This window comes from Cygnus atratus, chromosome 3, assembly GCF_013377495.2.
Source record: "Cygnus atratus isolate AKBS03 ecotype Queensland, Australia chromosome 3, CAtr_DNAZoo_HiC_assembly, whole genome shotgun sequence".
Taxonomy (NCBI): Eukaryota; Metazoa; Chordata; class Aves; order Anseriformes; family Anatidae; genus Cygnus; species Cygnus atratus.
The window spans coordinates 51,997,068-52,014,664 of NC_066364.1; the positions used below are offsets into that span (position 1 = coordinate 51,997,068).

General features: G+C 37.5%; 1 protein-coding gene and 1 long non-coding RNA gene across 2 annotated transcripts in view; one reads left to right on the forward strand and one right to left on the reverse strand.

Annotated features, from left to right (window-relative positions):
- Nucleotides 1-8,106, reverse strand: part of LOC118244122 (uncharacterized) — a 38,552-nt gene extending 30,446 nt beyond the window's left edge. The window contains exon 1 of the long non-coding RNA XR_004777462.2: nucleotides 8,004-8,106. This is a non-coding gene — a long non-coding RNA (uncharacterized LOC118244122). The remainder of the gene's footprint in view (nucleotides 1-8,003) is intronic.
- The window catches only part of NT5DC1 (5'-nucleotidase domain containing 1), a 152,556-nt gene that overhangs the window by 86,637 nt on the left and 48,322 nt on the right, over nucleotides 1-17,597 (forward strand). Inside the window, exon 7 of the mRNA XM_035538900.2 lies at nucleotides 15,024-15,198. Within this exon, the coding sequence (XP_035394793.1) occupies nucleotides 15,024-15,198 (175 nt within the window). The remainder of the gene's footprint in view (nucleotides 1-15,023; nucleotides 15,199-17,597) is intronic.

Consider the following 17,597-nt stretch of genomic DNA (forward strand, 5'->3'; position numbering starts at 1 on the left):
CAACTAAACGTATTTTTGTCTTTTTTCTGTATTCCTTTTTCTGTTACTGGCAACAATACTTTTTAAATAATTTTTACATATGAAAAGGCCATAATTTGATACCAATGTATAGAAACTATATGAGCACATAAGATATGATAGTCATTTCTCTGAAGATTCTTAAAGATGTTATGTATACACAAACCTGACATTTTCCAGTTTCATTAAGTTACTGATTCATTCTATCCACTAGCCCATAAACTTGTAGTTATAATGATATAATGACATTTTCCCTAGAAAATGTGCAACTACATCTTATACTCACATATGTAATATGTGCACATATGGATTTTGTTATATAGCAGCCTTTACCAGTGAATACACATAGGGGCAATTTCCTGAAAGATCTTCATGTAAGGATAGCTGGCGTAGTATTATTAGACAGAGTTATGTCTTTGATGCTCTAAGGGTTTCTGATTTCTGACAATTTCCACATTCATAAAGGCAAAAGAAAAATCTTATTTCTACTTCTATTTCTTTTTGCTTGTCCTGAGTCTTTATGCAGCAGGAAAAATCCTTTTAAAAAGCATTTGCAACATAGCCACTATTGCTGATATAATTTAAGATTTGTCCTGATAGGAGCTTTATAATGATAAAAATAGAGGGCTCTTTGTTTCTTGTGTCACTATAACATAGATTTTTTTTCCATGCTTAGTTCATATCTTCTGGTAGAAAGTGGGTAATAAAGAAAGACCATATACCACATGATATTAACACAGGAATGTGACAGTAATGTTCAGATGTCAGTCTAAAAAATAAGGGAACAAGGATTAAAATGTTAAGTCTAATTATTGCAGAATGTATTTTTGCAGAGCTGTTTGCAAACTGTGCTGTGTGTCTTCACACTGTCACTTCACACTGACACACGTGTCACTTCACCTTCAGCGTGAATGGTAATTTAAAGCCGGAAGCTGAAACAGTACTCTTCACATGTCTGTTTTCCTGGGACTTAATAATCAGTCCTGCCCTTTGGAAAATAAAAGAGCTGCTTGTGTTGGATCTGGTTTCTTTCACAAATATTCAGGAAAGAGTTTTTTTATTGTATGGAAGCTGCATCTACAAACAGTTTGAACATACTGTACGTATAAATGCAAATTGTTCCTACAGTCTTTCCCTTCCATAAATTCTTGGTATTGTTGGCTAAGCCCCACGTACATGGCATGTGAGCAGCAGAACTTTCTTCCTTGCAGCCTAGTGAGGATAGGATTGATAACTAGACTTCTGCCTTCTGTTTTTTTTTTCTCATCAAGGAAGTGTTTTGCTGAGGGTGTAGCAGGAGGAGAAGCAAAGTGGAGCAGGGCTGTTGGTGGAAGCCCACTGACTGGGGGGGGGGGGGGGGGGGGGTCCTGCTCTGCACCCCACTACCCAGGAGCACAGCAGGAGGTTGCCCAGGAGGGGCCACTGCTGTAACAACTGGTATGGGTTCCCAGCCACCCTCTCTACGATGCGACAGGGTATGAGCCACATCCTCTGGCCTCTTCTGTTACCCCTGCTGCATGGGGCACTGAGGTATCAGCGTTATTCCTGGCTGCTGCCCGAGGATGTGAGCAAGGAAAAGGCTCCTTCTCGTCAACATGAGGAAATGCAGAAAGGAGCCCTGAGCTATAGAGCATTGTCCCTGTGCAAATAAGACCATCCTGAGATCAGCAAGCTGTTGTTTGCTGCTCAGGGGGCACCGTGCATTTCTCAGCACTACTATAGCTCTGATATTAATATAAGTATTTTCAAAACAAGTACGTTAGTCCTCATCTTTTGTGACTGGGGTTTTCAAATGTAAGCAGTCTGGGATCGTTGGCTTGCAAAAAAAGAATCATGTCCAACAATAAAACAGATGTACAGTATGCTGTCATAGTGGATGAACCACAAGCAGATTAGTTACCAAAATGAGTAAAGACATGTTTTTTCACGTATTATGTTCCATAAAAAAGATGTATGTATGACTTCAAGAGACCTGAAAGATTGATCCCTGTGAAGTCTGCATTAACAGAAACATCGACAGCATTTAAACAGTACTGTAAGAGATATTCTGTAGCAACTTAAATATTTTTATCAAGAATATAAATTGCTTTAAATTTCCAGAATTTCCTGCTACTGGCTGCAAACATCCATACAAAAACAGCCTCAGAAATCCAAGAGTTCTCACTTGGCAGAGCCTGTAGACCTCAAATGACATGAAATGGCAAAGAGGTCTGTCCAGATATGTACAATCTAACCAGTGTATATTACCATCCACTGGTGCAAGAGATCACTTTTAAAACCAGAGCACCCTTGGACATATATCCAAATGTGTCTTCCAAAAAGTTTGCATTTCACTGCCTAATTGCAAATGTAGCTGCATTAATTTGTGAGTTTCTTCATGCTTGCATGCTGGATTGCTATCAAGATGAATTACCCATGCTAGCATCCCTACAACTCTTTCATAAAAACAAAATTTGAATAAAAGTTGAGGTATTTCTTACAAGAAAATGGCAGTGTAACTGGCTGTGAGAGTGCACAATTTTGCATTAACAATTTCCGATCAGAATAAGAAAAAAGAAGAGGTTAAACGTAGCAGGTGTCTTTATTCATACACTGATGTGGCACATGAGAGTAATGACATGTTCATGTCATTACTTTTTCTGCCAGATTTAGGTTGTAATTTTGGACTGAGTTTTCCAATGGGTGAGCTTGAAATACAGAGCCAGACACTAATTTTAGGTTTGATAATTAGGACACCCATAAGCAGAGAGGTATTGTAAAGTTTGTGTCCCTGTTGCTATATGAAGTGGAGAGGGTCAGATAACTGAGATTAAAGCACAAAAACAAAATCATGTCAGCACCAGGATTCAGCGGACTGGAACCATGTTCCAGCAAGGCAGAGACAGTGCTTCTGCCTGGCTTGCAAAACGGGCTTGTGCGCAGTAAGTGACTGCTAGTCTGCGTGCAAATGTGTTTCCACCTTACTTCTTTTTCTTTTTTTAAGGGCTTCTGTATCATCCTGATGTGGAATGGGGAAAAATCTGGAATGCTAGAGAAACTCAGGAGCTAAAAACAATAGTTTCTTGAACAATTCTGTTTACAGAAACTCTTCTCTTCCTCATGCTCACTCCTGGAATTAATTTGGGCTAGCCACCATTCACTTGGGATCTATTTTACATTAAGTGATATTTACAAGTTTACTTTTCATCTGTTGGCCCTTGTTTGGATAATGTTAATACAGATGAAGATTCAAGCCAGGAGAGAAAAGAATACAGGATCACAAATAGAGCATGTGGAAGATTTTTCTTCATAATTTTTAAATACAGATTTCCCTGGGCTCTAACATCCAAAATGTTTGTAGACGGGCTGACCAGCAAGGACCTTTTCAACAGTGCTTTAGGTATAATTTTAAAAATTTCTTCTTTTCCATCATCTTTAAGATGGACTCAACACAAATTTATGGGATGAACTTTGCATCCCAATTAGTTAATTTGGTTTTGCAATTTTTTTAACGTATTTTATGAGACTGTACCTCTTGTTGAATTTCTAGAAAGCAAGTTTTTTTTTTCTTCTCTCTCTTCTCTCAGTCAGATAACACTACAAGAATAAACAGGATTTGTGCTCAAAAGAAGGGCATTTGAACTTCACTGTTCTTCTCTCCTCCTGTGGCAGGATAGCTGGTACAAATGGGAGAGGGATGGTCTGCAATGGAAGTAGCCTGAAGTTGGCAGTTTGTGTCTCTCTTTTGTTTTGATAAATTCACCAGTGTGGACCCCTAGCTTGTATATTGTTTGTTCGGTGAAAACTGTGGTATTAATAGCAAGAAGTCAAAAGCTGTATTGCTGCTCCTTGTTAAGTTCATTCTCCTTACAGCATACAAACAAATTTTGTTTCTCACATAATCATAGGCATCATTATCTGTAGGTGAGGTGGATAAATATGAACACTCACACCGTTCATTAAAGCAATGGGTGGACATGGGGGTGCAGATTCACGTGTAATATGTAAGAATTTTTTTAAGAAATATTGAAGAAACTACAGAAGATAGCTTATGTTTGCCTCACCGCTACCAATGGGATGGGTTCAGAATTCACCTTCTAACAGGTAAATTGTCCAGCCTCTTTATAAAGACCTGCACTTAATGAAGATCATAAAACCCCCTAGGCAGTTTTCCCAGTGCGTCAATACCCTTAAAATTAGAAACTTTCTTATCATTTCTAATCTAATCTTGCTTGCAGAGACATAAGCTTACTGCTTCCTGACTCATTGACTTTAGTCTCAGGGGACAGATTATTCCCTTTTCTTTTCTTTTTTCTTTCCCCAGGCAGCTTTTTACATGCTTGAAGACTGGTATTATTTCTCACTCAGCTTTATCTTTAAGCTGTCAAATCATCCTGTCTTTTCCACTGAGCCTCCCGCACCCACAGCTGGATGGATGCACCCACAGCTCTGATGGATGCTCTTTGCGGATCATTGCTATTTGGCAATTTTGTCCTCCCGACATCCATGTTTTGATCATTCTTGATAGCAGAGGGACTGCAGTAGCTCCCGGTGAGGGTACTGCTCCCTGCCTAGCAAAAGTAACCCCTACAGCAGCACTCCTTCACCGCTGTCCCTCGGCCCTGCAGGGCTCGGGGCCTGGTGGGGCCATCGGCTCGTCCTCGGGCTTCGCTGGTGGACGTGGGCCCCTGTCGCTAGATGGCACCAGCTGCACGCTGGACCGGAGAAATAACACCAACAGGACGAGTTTCCACTCGGGGAAGTTGGTCTCTCTTGCCAGAAACATATGGATGAACTATTTGTATGATAAACATGTATGTATGTAGGTAGGTTTTGTTTCCAGAAGCTGTGCAGGCTTCTTAGAGACAAATAAATATCTTTTTACCACTTCTCACTACGGTGTCTATGTATAACATGACTGTTCTCATAGTTTAAGTTCTCTGGGTCTCCTCCTAGTAGCCTTTCTTGGTACAGCTTCTTGTTAACATTCCTTTAATATGCGAGTCCTGGAAATAATGTTTTGATGTCCCACCTAGGGACTGGTTTTATGAAGCACTGTAGGCATAATCCATGAACCATACTTGGTATATTCGTGATTTGAGGGGAGATCTGTATTAATAGTATAGCTAGTGAAAGAACCCAGGCAATAAGAGTTTCATTATATGGAACAAAATGTCATAGTAGGCTTAATGGAAGAGGGTGGTACATCACCTACAGTAGAAGGTGTTATCAAACTGTGCAAGTTGGAGAAACCATGAGATCACAGCACCCAAGATATGTAACAATTTTTTTTTTGGTATATAGGCTAATCTTATAGATGAGAGGTGAGTGACCTGTTGCAGTCTTTCTTATTGTCAGACTCTTCTGTATTGTCTTTTATTTTCTGATATGGTTTAAAATGCCTCCTTTTAAGATTACTTCTTCCCCATACCCCACTCTTTTGGTACTTGTTGCTTACAGGTTCTTGTTGTCCATCTGGTTGTTGCTGAAGTGTAGATGTGGCATCTGTACAGGAATGTTAGGTAACCAGCAAAACTTGAGTCTACGTACAGCTCTTGGTCTGTCTGGACCCGTTTGAAGAGTTTGCAATTATAGACTACGAGGTTGAAATTAATACCATTTCTTATTGTTAGCGTGAAGTTTCACGGGAGACAAGAAAATATTGCCAATTTTCAGAAAAATATGGTTTTTTTTTCAACATGTAAACATATATGTGTGTGTGTGTGTAGGGTGTATACAGTGTGTATGTATGTAGATGTACATATATATGAGCTATGTGGTACTGCTGCTTCCAGTAAAAGTATTTATGAGAAATTCAACTCCGTTCTTACTATGATAAATGCCTGTCGCATTCAAAGCTTCAAAAAGTATTTGAGTTTCTCCCCGGAGCCGTTTTCATTTGAGAGCTACAAAAAAGGTGATACGATAACCTGTAACGTCTTCTTGGTGTAGTGGACAGTTGAGTAGGACTTTCAGTTTGTTTGTCAGTGACCTGTACTTTCATTATAAAATATATGTAGTCTGTACTTTATTTCATCATTATGCACTTCATTTCAACATCAATTGTAACAGCATGTTTCAGTCAAGCAAATGGACTCAAGTAAGCCCCACCAGCTTTATAAATAAAAATATATTCTGATATTTGACTTCCTGTCAAATTAGGTGCCAGCATTTCTTTTTGACCACAGCAACATCCTAAACAGATCCCATTTCCCACCTTCTTATCTGTATCTTGCACTATTCAGTTGAATAAAACCATTTCCTCGTACTGTCCTAAAATGTTTTGCATATTTTCAAGATGTGTTTACCAGGGAATGTATTTTAAAGGTGTGTGAGTTGACCCTAGGTATAGTCTAACAGACATAAAGTCTGTCCTAACTGAAACCAGGACATATGCAAAGTTTGTTGGAAAAAAATGTATTTGGTGCAAATAGTTATTGTGTATTTTGTATAGATCTACAAAAATAATCTTAAACATATTGCAATGGGAAAGAGCAATTTTATATGACAAATGCATAAGGATCAGTAGATTCTGACTAAGCAGCATAGGCTAAGATGGGGATTTCTGGAATATTTAAGATAATTTCCCACTGGTAGGTTGTCTCCCAGGAAATATTAACACTATGGCAATATTTCTATAGCAAATGACCCATATAAAGCTTTAACAGGAAGAGAAAAAGGTGGATTTTGTGGCTTTGCGTAATCACTGTATGACCTGTCTTTTAATTCCGAGAATAGGTAAGCATGAAACCAATAAGAAGGCATTCTGAACCATGGAACAAAATCAGATTTTTCTACCTGTAGAATACTCACTTTTGAAGACATTCACACATTGCTGTAGGGATTATGGTATCATGGAGAATCAGAGAGATTTTACTGAATATGCTTCTCCAACAAAGGGTAGTTGCCTTTGCGTGGATTTAGTACTCACCCAGTGGGCTGCAAGAGTATTATTAAACAAGAATTGTTATCAAATGCATTTATCTCATACAGGTTGATAAATCTGATCTGTTACATTGCAAACTAGTGTGGCAATGTAAAGTAAGGAAGTGAATTATTTTGAGAAAGAGATAATTTCCTCTCACATTTAACAGGGGATCCTGTTCTGTCTCCAAGGTATATCCTTCCTGCTTTGTATTGTACTGTGGAAACATTGCTGTGTTGGTGTAAATATTAACATATAACCAGAAGGAAAAGAAAAAACAACAAAAGAAATGCATACAAAACCATGGAAGGCCATTCAAACTATATACGTAGTCACCTTTCAAACAAATAACATGCATTAGCGTTCCTCATGAAGTCAGGCTACAAATTCTGCCACATACCAAGTAATTCTGATGACTTTTTTTATTTGTACTGTTAGTACAAAAAAAAAAAAAAAAAGTGAAGTGTTGTTATCTGTTACTAAAGGAAGGGATCTGCGAGCATGGGATGAGACAGGAAATCTACAGGAAATCTACTCTGCAAGCAAGACAAGGACTGCAGGGTGTGGCTAAGCCTGGCAATAGGAGAGCAAAGTAAAAGTGGTCTGGGCTGGTCTCAGCCATTTGAAAACTCTAATAAGAACTGATAACATAGGAAAATAGTCTGGCTTTCTCTTCCAGTGTCTATGGACCTCAACAAGAGACAAGAATAACTAGATTAAAAAAAAAAAAATCATTTGACTGTGGTATTGCACTCCTAGGAGGCTTGGCCATTCTGTAGCAAGGTCACTGAATCCTGCTAACTGGGGTAGCTACAGTGGCAATGGAGCCTGCCCACTGCCATCAGCTCACAACAGCCCTTTCTTCTCGTGTGGCCCATTGCCAGCAAGTCATGCAGCTTAGCTGGGTCATGGACGGTACTCGGGAGATGAGGAGGCAGGACTAGAAAGCAAGAGGGTGAAGATTAGGGGCAGGTTGAGTGGGGTTGCTATCTTCTTTGAGACAGGAAATGGTAGTTTTTAAGCATGCTTAAGAGGCTTCAGGAAAAACATAGCGTATTTTCAAGAAAAGATCCAGTCTCACCTTGAAGCTGACTTTGGCTATGGCAAGCCCTGAAAGCTGCAGCTTTGCTGTTTGGTGCTGGCTGTCGTAGGTCATCGGTCTGTGGTGAACCGCAGATAGTGGGCTGGGGGGGAGGGATGGTGTTCAGCTAAGAGATGACAGAGAAACAACAACATCTAATCTTGAAACTCTGTCTTCTATTTAAATATAGCTAAGGGTCATGTGCTGTTTCTGGCAGCCTTTGACACGGGAATCTCACCTCAGAAACATGAGGATGGGAAGGAACATAGTGGTGCCTCCTCGATATATCAGCCAAGAAGTAACAACAGCTGCTCTTGGCTTCCTTAGGAGAATTTCTAGTCATTCAGCCTCCTTTTAGTTTGAAACCTATCTTTAGCTCCCAAAGCATTTTAATTTTTGCAGTAAGTTTCTCATAGGCCACAGGAGTAGAAAATGAGTAGAAGAGGAAGTGACCCATGAAATGTTTGAAGAGATGGTGTTTTGTGTGAGCTCTACTGAAGTGTTTTGCTCAGTATATTAAATATTTATATAGCCCTGCAGTCACTATTAATCCAAGTAGTCATGTTTTCCCTAGCCCACCATGGATTCTTACCTTATAGTCACCCCCTTGAAATTAATCAAGGTGAACATATGGAGTTGTCACCACTGGAAAATAGTTTATTATTTTAGCAAACAAAATATTTTAGCAATTCTATTTCTGTCTGACCAGAGCTGGATGTTGCTAAAAATATTGGGAAGGTTGATATTAGATGACCTGTAAACATTTGCTTTTGCAACTACACAGGTAAAAGAAGCAAATCAAGAATCAGACTGTATTTCCATTGGTAATATGTGATTTCTAAAAAACTGAAGTGTTAAATGCAAAGAGTTTATTTTGTGATCATAAAAATCCTTACTTTTCTGAGAACATCAGAGGAAGAGTTTTCTGTTTAATTTGATATGGCATACTGATGCATGTTCTTTGGGAATGCATTATTAATAGGCTACAACTTGTCCTTTTAGTACTAGTCTATTTTTCATTTCCTAGCTCCTCTCTTCTGTCTGATTTGTCATTTTTTCCCTTCTCTTTCCCTTTCTGTACCACTTGTACATCCAAGAGTGGTTTGAAAGATACTCTCTGTTGTAAGTAGCCATTCATATGTCCAGGCATACAAGTTAATTCTTAGCTTTGACAAGCACGGGTTCACCATACTCCAAGTTCAGTCTTGTGATGGGCAGCAACCCACCTCTGTATGATTCCGAATTCCTGGTCTCTGATGGCCAACCCAGACATATTCCTTTTTTTCCCCTCCGTCTTCATTGAAACACTACTTTTCTCTTTTTCTCACTTGAGTTTGGTATCATAATACTAGTATCTCCATTGACTCCAAATTCAGTACCGTCTTTTCACCTCTGCTCCTAGTTAACTAAGAGGTGTAAATAGCTAGTATTCTTCCTACCTGAACTGGACCAGGTTGCTTTAACTCTTTGACTCTTAAGGAAATGCACAGTGTCAGGTAAGGAATTGAGACAATTGCACAGCACAATAAAATACAGATTATTTTACATCTGTCACATTTCTTTTTTTGCTCTTATGATACTTCCCTCCTATCTTCCAGGACTTGCATCCTTTTATTCTGTTTTTAAACATCGCTGTCTTCTGGGGGAAAGAGAGGGATGATTGATCTCTTCCTGTTGCTCCCTGTTCTTGCAATCTGCCTGAGCCCAGGCCTCCAGAATATAACCACATCTTACCCCATTATCCCAGCTTTACACTTTACTCTGCTTTCTTATCTTGCTTTATGCTAACATTTCCTTCCCTCTGTCTCTCGTTTCATTTCTGCTGCTCCTCCTACTTCATCTTAAGTGAAAGGAAGTGAAGAGGACTTGTCTAATGGTATTTTAACCATCATCTCTTTTCTCCTCTATTTGCTTACATTAGTTGAAATGTAAATTCTCTTGCAAATTATTCTGTAATGAGGGTTGTTTTCTTGTGTATCTGTTGAACCTCATGTTAGTTTTTGAGAATGTTTATTTAGACAAAAAAAGAAGCCAACAGCAATAGTCAAAGAAGTGTATTTCTGCTCACTCTAAAAAACACTGGAAAAACAATATAAAACATAGTGGAAAGCAGTATATAGTGAATATAGTTGTCTGCATCATCATTTATAGAAGGTTTTATTTCAACTCCACTCTGTTTATCAAATAAACAACTGTTACGTACAAGGCTGCATTCAGACTATAGTTAGGAAAGAGGTGTAAGTTGTTACTCACTTCAGAGTTGCAGAGAACCTGACTATGGATATTGATAGCTAAGCTATCAAATTGCCCTTGAATTTAAAAGAGAGAAAAGTCACATTCCCAAATACTACTTCCATTGTAAGAGAAGGTTAGTTATAAAAGCCACTAAATACAAGCTACAAATTGGCAGCTGAAAGTTTATTTTTCTTGGCTGATTCTAGGGATTTTTTTCAGCTTCATACCTCTCTGCTTAGCTAAATCATATAAATAGTGGTTAAATTCTTTTATATTCAATCAAGTAGCTGCCCATTAGAAGCAGTGACAATCCCCCAAAACACACTGTGCTTCTGTGTTTTAGTTCTGGAATGAAACCTTGCCAGAAACGTACTTCTTAAACGTTTGTCTCTTTTATAATCCAAATAACAGTTAAGAGATGAAAACTGCATTGTCCCAGACATGGAGCCCAAAGGAGTCAAGAGCCAGTGGGGTGTAAACTGACCCTGCCAAAGAGAAGCGCTGTAATAAAGAGCACAAGAGAAATCAAAAACTGTGCTTCCCCAAATAGATGTATTGTATTGGAACATCAAACTGTAGGCTTCAATAATGTAATTTTGTGACTGTATTAGAGGAGGGCAGTTGGAGTGCATTAATTGTCTGTGCTGTGCTGGAGGACTTCTGCCAGTCCCTGCAACCACTGTGCAAGCTCTTTCTGAGTTTGGTCTGGGGGTTTACATTTCCAGCTGTATACAATTCCCATCACGCTTATTATCACAGCTGTATTACAAGCAGTTAAGCTATATGGCAAGAAGGTGCAAAGAACATCTTGATCAATCAACAGTGGCAGATTAGACAAGAAAAAACATACCTCAAACTAGACACTAAAAGAACTTATGGTAATATGCATAGAGGAAATTATATTACTTTGAAAACATGACATGAAGTAGATCTGATAAGAAGCTCTGAAGCAATTTCTGGTCGTGTTTTAATAAGTGGCAGTTTAGACAACTTTTTAATTGTTTATATTTCTGTCTTCTGCTTAAAAATGAAATATATTTTCTGAAAGGATATTTAATGGACTGCAAAGACAATTACTATTTTTGGAAGCATATTTGGAAGATGGTTATAAATCCCTGCAGAGGCTAATTGCTAATTTGTTATCCTAGGCTGTATTTCAGAGAATTCACATAGACTCAAAGTTGTTTAACAAGAATGGAAATTGAAAAACTGCATTTGTTCCATGGCAACATAGGGCAGACATCAATAAATTACAAAGTAGTACATAAAATGCATAGGCATTTTCTTCCTGCTCCACATCATTAGATTAAGTTTTCTTTAAAAAGCCCAATCGGATGAATATATTGATTGTGATGTTGATTATTACGGTCCTCTTGATTCCATTTTTGTTATGGTGGGTTTTTTTGTTTTATTTTGTTTTCTACATTTTGAGAAAGTGTTTACACAGCCAAAGAGCCAGAGATTACTAGTATAGACTTTGGTATACATCCATATCTGAAAATTATGTAGAGACGCTTGAGGTAAAAACTGGGACATTTGTTTTGTTATTGTTGTTTTGCTTTCACTGATTTGTGAGCATGCATTAATACATGCCAATATCCATATAACTACATATTAAGTGGTATTCATAAAATAGATAAAAATTGAGAGATTTTATTTTAGACACTTTGCAGATAGCGAGTGGTCAGTTGTAGTTCTGATGGTCACCGTAAGTCCCCTATTTTGATACAGCGAACTTGAGGGCCACCAAAGCTTCTCTAAAGGGTGCTCATAGTTCCACTTTTAAAGAGTATTTTGAAACTTGGATGGTCTACAAGAATTACTGAAGGCTAGAGACATTACTTATTTCTCAAGAATGGTGCTTGTCTGAAGAATTACTTTTCTGCTTTTAAGAACGAGAGTTGTATGAGAGTAGCACAAAACCACACTCATTAGCACTAACTTACTTTCTCCTCTCGTGTGTTGGCTCCAGTAAAATTACTTCTTTTTTGATTGCTTACTAACTTTTTGTTCAGTAGAGTTTTCTTATTAATTTTATGGTTTGATGATGCCTTATAAAAATAAAGTACAACATATGGCATAGTGGTAGCATTTCCTTAGAAAAGGATGCTTCATTTCTCACTGTCAAATCATTCCATTTGATTGTGAGGGCCTAACATGATGCTCTTTCTCTATCATGCTTAGATGTTCACAACTCTTTTTGGCAACAGGGTTGCTCTGGCTCTGTTGTCCTCCTCAACAAATGCTCTTGGCTTCAGATAATAAGCAAGATTTGCAGCTTTTTTTCCATCTGGATTTCAATAAAATCTTGCAAGCTTTGGTGCAAGATTATGTCTATACTCAACCAAACTGTATTCACCAGACTCAATAGTATGTTAGGAATTAAGTTAAACTCTACTTTCCTGACCCAAGTCGACCTAATTACAGTACAGTGTGCTTTAATGAGGGTTCTTTCAAAGTATCCGTGCCTCATACAGCAAAGAGCTGGAGGCAAACTTCAGATCCCCGTGTCAAGAACTGATTCATTGCCTGCCTGCAATTAACAATTGGGCTTAAGGATCTGGATAGAAAACTAGAATAAGACTCTCTTTCACCTCATATATTGAATCCAGAGTTGTTGACCTTTTACACTTCAGATGCAACTAAAAAAAACAAATATCACAGATTTATCAGGCAGCAGATACTTCACAGAGTATGGAGAAAGAACACAGTGTTGTTTAAATTTACTCAAAGTCTGTAAATTAGATATACATCAAAGAAGAGTCCACTCAGAGTGGGAGGCGTTTGATAAGGAAAAAACAACAAAGCGTGTCCAGCAGTAAAGTTTATATCTTTTTACCTTAGGGTAAAAAGAATGATAGATAACTATATATATAAATGAATGTTAACATCTTTCTTTAAATGTTTGAGCCTGTGATAGCCAATGCCAAGCCTACTTTGTGTGTGTCCCCATTCATTCTTGTGTAATGTGCATTTTAAACAAAAAAGGAGAGAAAGAAGAAAAATTGTTATAGTATACCACATGAAATACAATTATTAATGATATTTCTGGGGAAAAAAATGCATTTTCTGTAATTAAAAACTATATTGCTCACCCCAAACAATATTCACATTCCAGGAAAGAGGGACAAAAAACACCACAGGAAACTTTCCTTGGTAAATCTGCTTTGTTTAATAAATAAATAAATAAATAATAATTTAAAAAAAAAAACATTGCTCTTGGCTAGCTCTCAAGATAAATGTCATGACATCCCGTAATGCTATCTGCAAGGACATGCTTATATCCCCCTGGTAAGGGCTGTTACACGTCCTGACCTAAATACTATGAAGAACTGAAAACGTGACCTGGTTAGAAGCTGATAGATTTTGGTTGAGGGATTTTTCTCCAATTTAGCAGTCTACTCTGCAGCTTTTGGAAGGGAATCTGTCAAGTCACAGTACAGAGTAAGACATTTTTGCCTCCTGTCTAGCTGTAGTGATAACAGCCAATTTAAAACTTCTTCTGGGAGACTTTTTTCCTGCTATCTTTAGATGTTTGAATGTGTAACTCATGAAATAGTATTACGTTTAACACTTGGTATATTTCTTTCAGTCTCTCTTTGATACTACTGTTTCAACCATACATGTTCTCTCTTTCATTAAATAGTTGAAGTTCAAGTGGTTTAAATCTTATTTTTTCAAACTTGAGAATAGCATTACTCACATACCAGAAGGCTAAGTAATGTCTGGGATTTATTAAATCGTTCAGCAAAGTTGACCACAGACAGTTGCATATAGAACAAATGCTGGAAAAAAATAATCTTGTGTTGGTGATGTTCATTACACTATAGCACATGCAGACTGCGAGCCACACACTTGGTATCATTTCTATCTATATAATTACTATATTTCTTTTTAGACCTTTGACTAGCTTGACACTTTGGTTACAAAGGGTTTGAGCACAGAGGAAATACATAGTCTAAGGTCGTAGGAATGATGCAAAAAAAAGGTAACTTTAATGTTAATTTGACAACTTGGTAGAGCAGCTATGGGTTATACCAAGGTAAATCTTTATTTGACGTGATATTAATGAACAGGCACCTTTTACTGCCAACTTAGTCTTATTACATACTTTTTAAAATCTTACATTCCCGGTGTATTTGCAAAATTCTGTTTCTGCTATGTTTAGCAAAAGAAGCATTACTGATGTTGGAAAATGTACCGTTTTTTTTTTCTTCGCATTTGTTCCTAGTATTCCACATACCCGTGAGTTTTGCCAGCTTGTTTTATCAGCCTTTCACAGATAAAATACTAGTTGTGAAAACTGCAAGAATGGTAACATGAATATTATTCATCAGACAATGCTAAAATAAAGCATAAGAAGTAACTGAACAGATGTTCTTGGGGATTTTGTATCCTTACAATTTTCTGAACAAACATTAAACTAATTTTAAAATCACAAACTTGCTATCCAAAATTTGAGCAAAGGCAACAGAAAGTCATTATTTTTTATGTAAGATATCACCTGTAACTTAGGCATTATTTACTCTTGTAAGTAAAAGAACATCAAATAAAATAACTGTGAAAATTCCATAATAGAAAAGCCATTACCAACTTATTTCTGCTACAACATATCCTTTTGGTTTCATTGTTTTTTGTTTATATTGAGCTACAACCCAGGGAAATTTTTAAACTTTGCTTTGCCTTTTTAAATCCTATTGTTTGCACATAAAAGGATATTTGTTGTGTGGATTAAGTGGTTTATGAGCAGGATTGGTTAATACATAATTTTGTTCTATTTTTTAGAAGAATGTGGGATGTATTTCCCAGAAGTGAAAAATCATCCAGACAAATACTTACAAAGATGTCCCGAGTCTGTAAAAAAGTGGCTAAAACAACTGAAGAGTGCTGGGAAGATTCTGCTATTAATTACCAGTTCTCACAGTGACTATTGCAGGCTCCTGTGTGAATATATTCTTGGGTAAGTGAAATGTCCTTTTCAATTTATATTAGACAGACATCAACTGGAGATAAGGCTGAGATATAGGGAAGTTAATTTGACTTTGTTTATGTGCTGTAAATCACTTGGATATGAGGTTTCTGTGGGGTCTGTCTCTAGACAGAGTGTAACAGCTACTCAATACAAACCAGTTCATTTCTGAGCCTGTGAGCTGTATCTGACCCACAACGCACTTACAATCCTACATCTTTTCTGGGCATCATAATGGGTTTAAAGATGTCGGGGAATATCTTTCAGGCCAACACATAATTGAGGACATCATCTGAATCCCAGTTTTATCATACATTTTTGCTACATTGTCTGTGCCTCTCCAGTCATGAGCTTAAGTAGTAGCAATATTCCAGTTCCTTGCATTCAATGTGCACAGAAAACCTTACAAATATTTCTTCCTAACAATGTTTTCCACATGATGTTTGTGCATGAGGAATGTGTATTTGCAGATCACAGCAGAAGAGATAAAACTTTGCAATTGGTTGAGACTTGCAGTTGCTGATGACAATTACTTTTCATCTGTAATTTTAAGAACGTGACTGGTCAAGCAGAATTCAGTGAAATGCAACCAGAACTACCACTTACACCCCTAGAAAGGAATTAATCAGTGATGCTAATAGCTAGGTGGGTGACATGGTGAGACTATTCAATAAGTGAATCAAAGGAACAAAGTACTGCAATGTGAGCCAAACTTGGCTCTCCGGATATGCAGGAGAACAGCAAAGTGAATACAGCAGCACAGTAAGAAGACCACAGGTAAGGTGAAAATCAGAGCAACCTCCCAGAACCAGTCCCACCAGTATCATCTCTCTTTTGTACTGTCTGGGCTAAATGATAAATGGAGCATCAGCTGTGTGAGTTCTCACTGCCTTGCACATGAATTTTACATGCTCATTTGAGTGTGAAATCTACCTCCTTTCTAAAAGCAATTCTCCTTTAAGTAAGATGTTTGTGAATCAGCTTTTTAAGGTAGATGTAGTGGGTTTTTGAATGAAAATTTGATATAAAACTAAAATCATTGGCCACATGTAATGATTTTTGATTTCTTTTCTTTGGTGAATTATGTTTCAGCAGTTTTAAGGCATCTGTAGTGATCCTGCTAGTAGGCAGTAAGAAAGGTAGTAGAGAGGGCTGGTTGCCATTCAAAAGACAGAAGAGATGTTCTGCTAAAAACATATCAGATCACTTTGTCTCTTTCCTCATGAGTGTAGAATATTCTACAGTGTTTACTACCATCATGTTTTTCAATGACTCATGCAAAATAGTTTCCAAAACACATCTTCTGGAGGACTGAGTACTCCGCTGTCCATTAGACTTTACTGAAGTGTTGTTTTTTTCTTTCTGAAAATAATTCTGAACTTTTTATTATTCTTGTTTATTCAACGCCTCTTGTATCAAATGATGAGAATCTACCGTCCCTTGCTGCTTTTTCTGACACTGGAATATAGCCTAGATTCATGTCTGTTATCTATTCCGTCAACCTTAATTTTGCCAGAGTAACTGCATTTTATTTTTTACGGCAACCCTTAGGAATTTCTTCCATGTCCTCCTTTATTGCATTTCTTTCCCTACTTCTTTTCAATTAATCAATATTATAATATTACCTCCAAAAAATAAAGATAAACATGAAAAGTGGAGATGCATGTGAATTTTCAACCTCTTCCCATATCTTCCATATCTTGGAACTGTTTACTTTTTTGCAGTTTCTTGAAAAAGTTCCCCTTTGGCTAAGAAATTGCTGTCCACATAAAATCAGCAGTGGGAAATACTTGCTTAAGTGTGTCACTTACTGTTTAAAGAGCAAAGTATCCCAGTTGCTTTCATCTGACCAAGTTGTCCTTAAACTGAAAGCCATTTTGGTAAGGAACAGGAAGTGTAGGTGAAAATCTGGTTTTGAGATAAAATAAGAACTGTTTCCCAGCCAGATCATACATATACTGCTGGGATCTGTGTGTAAGGTATACAAGCCTAGTGAAGCAAGTGCAAGTTCATTCATGCAAGTAGCAATATCGTGCTGTGACTTTTACGGCTTACCTACAATAAAAATGTTTGTCAACTTAGTTGAATGTTAAAGTGTTATCAGGGGCACACCTAAAGGTAAGTCTATTTATAGGCACTGAAGCAAAGTGTCATTTCACCTTTTCGTCAATGTTAGCCTTTAAAAAGCTATGAATTTTTAAAGCTGGGGATTTTGATTCCCTCTGTGGTTAGCGGAGAGAAAACATTGGGCATCATCCTTAACAATTCATTCTGTATCATAAAATAATGTCTGAAATAAGTAGGATGAATTGCCTTCTAAGAGAGTGGATTGTTCCCCATTGGTTCTGTCTGTGGTATTGACCATTAGCAGTGAATTCAGCATGCTACTT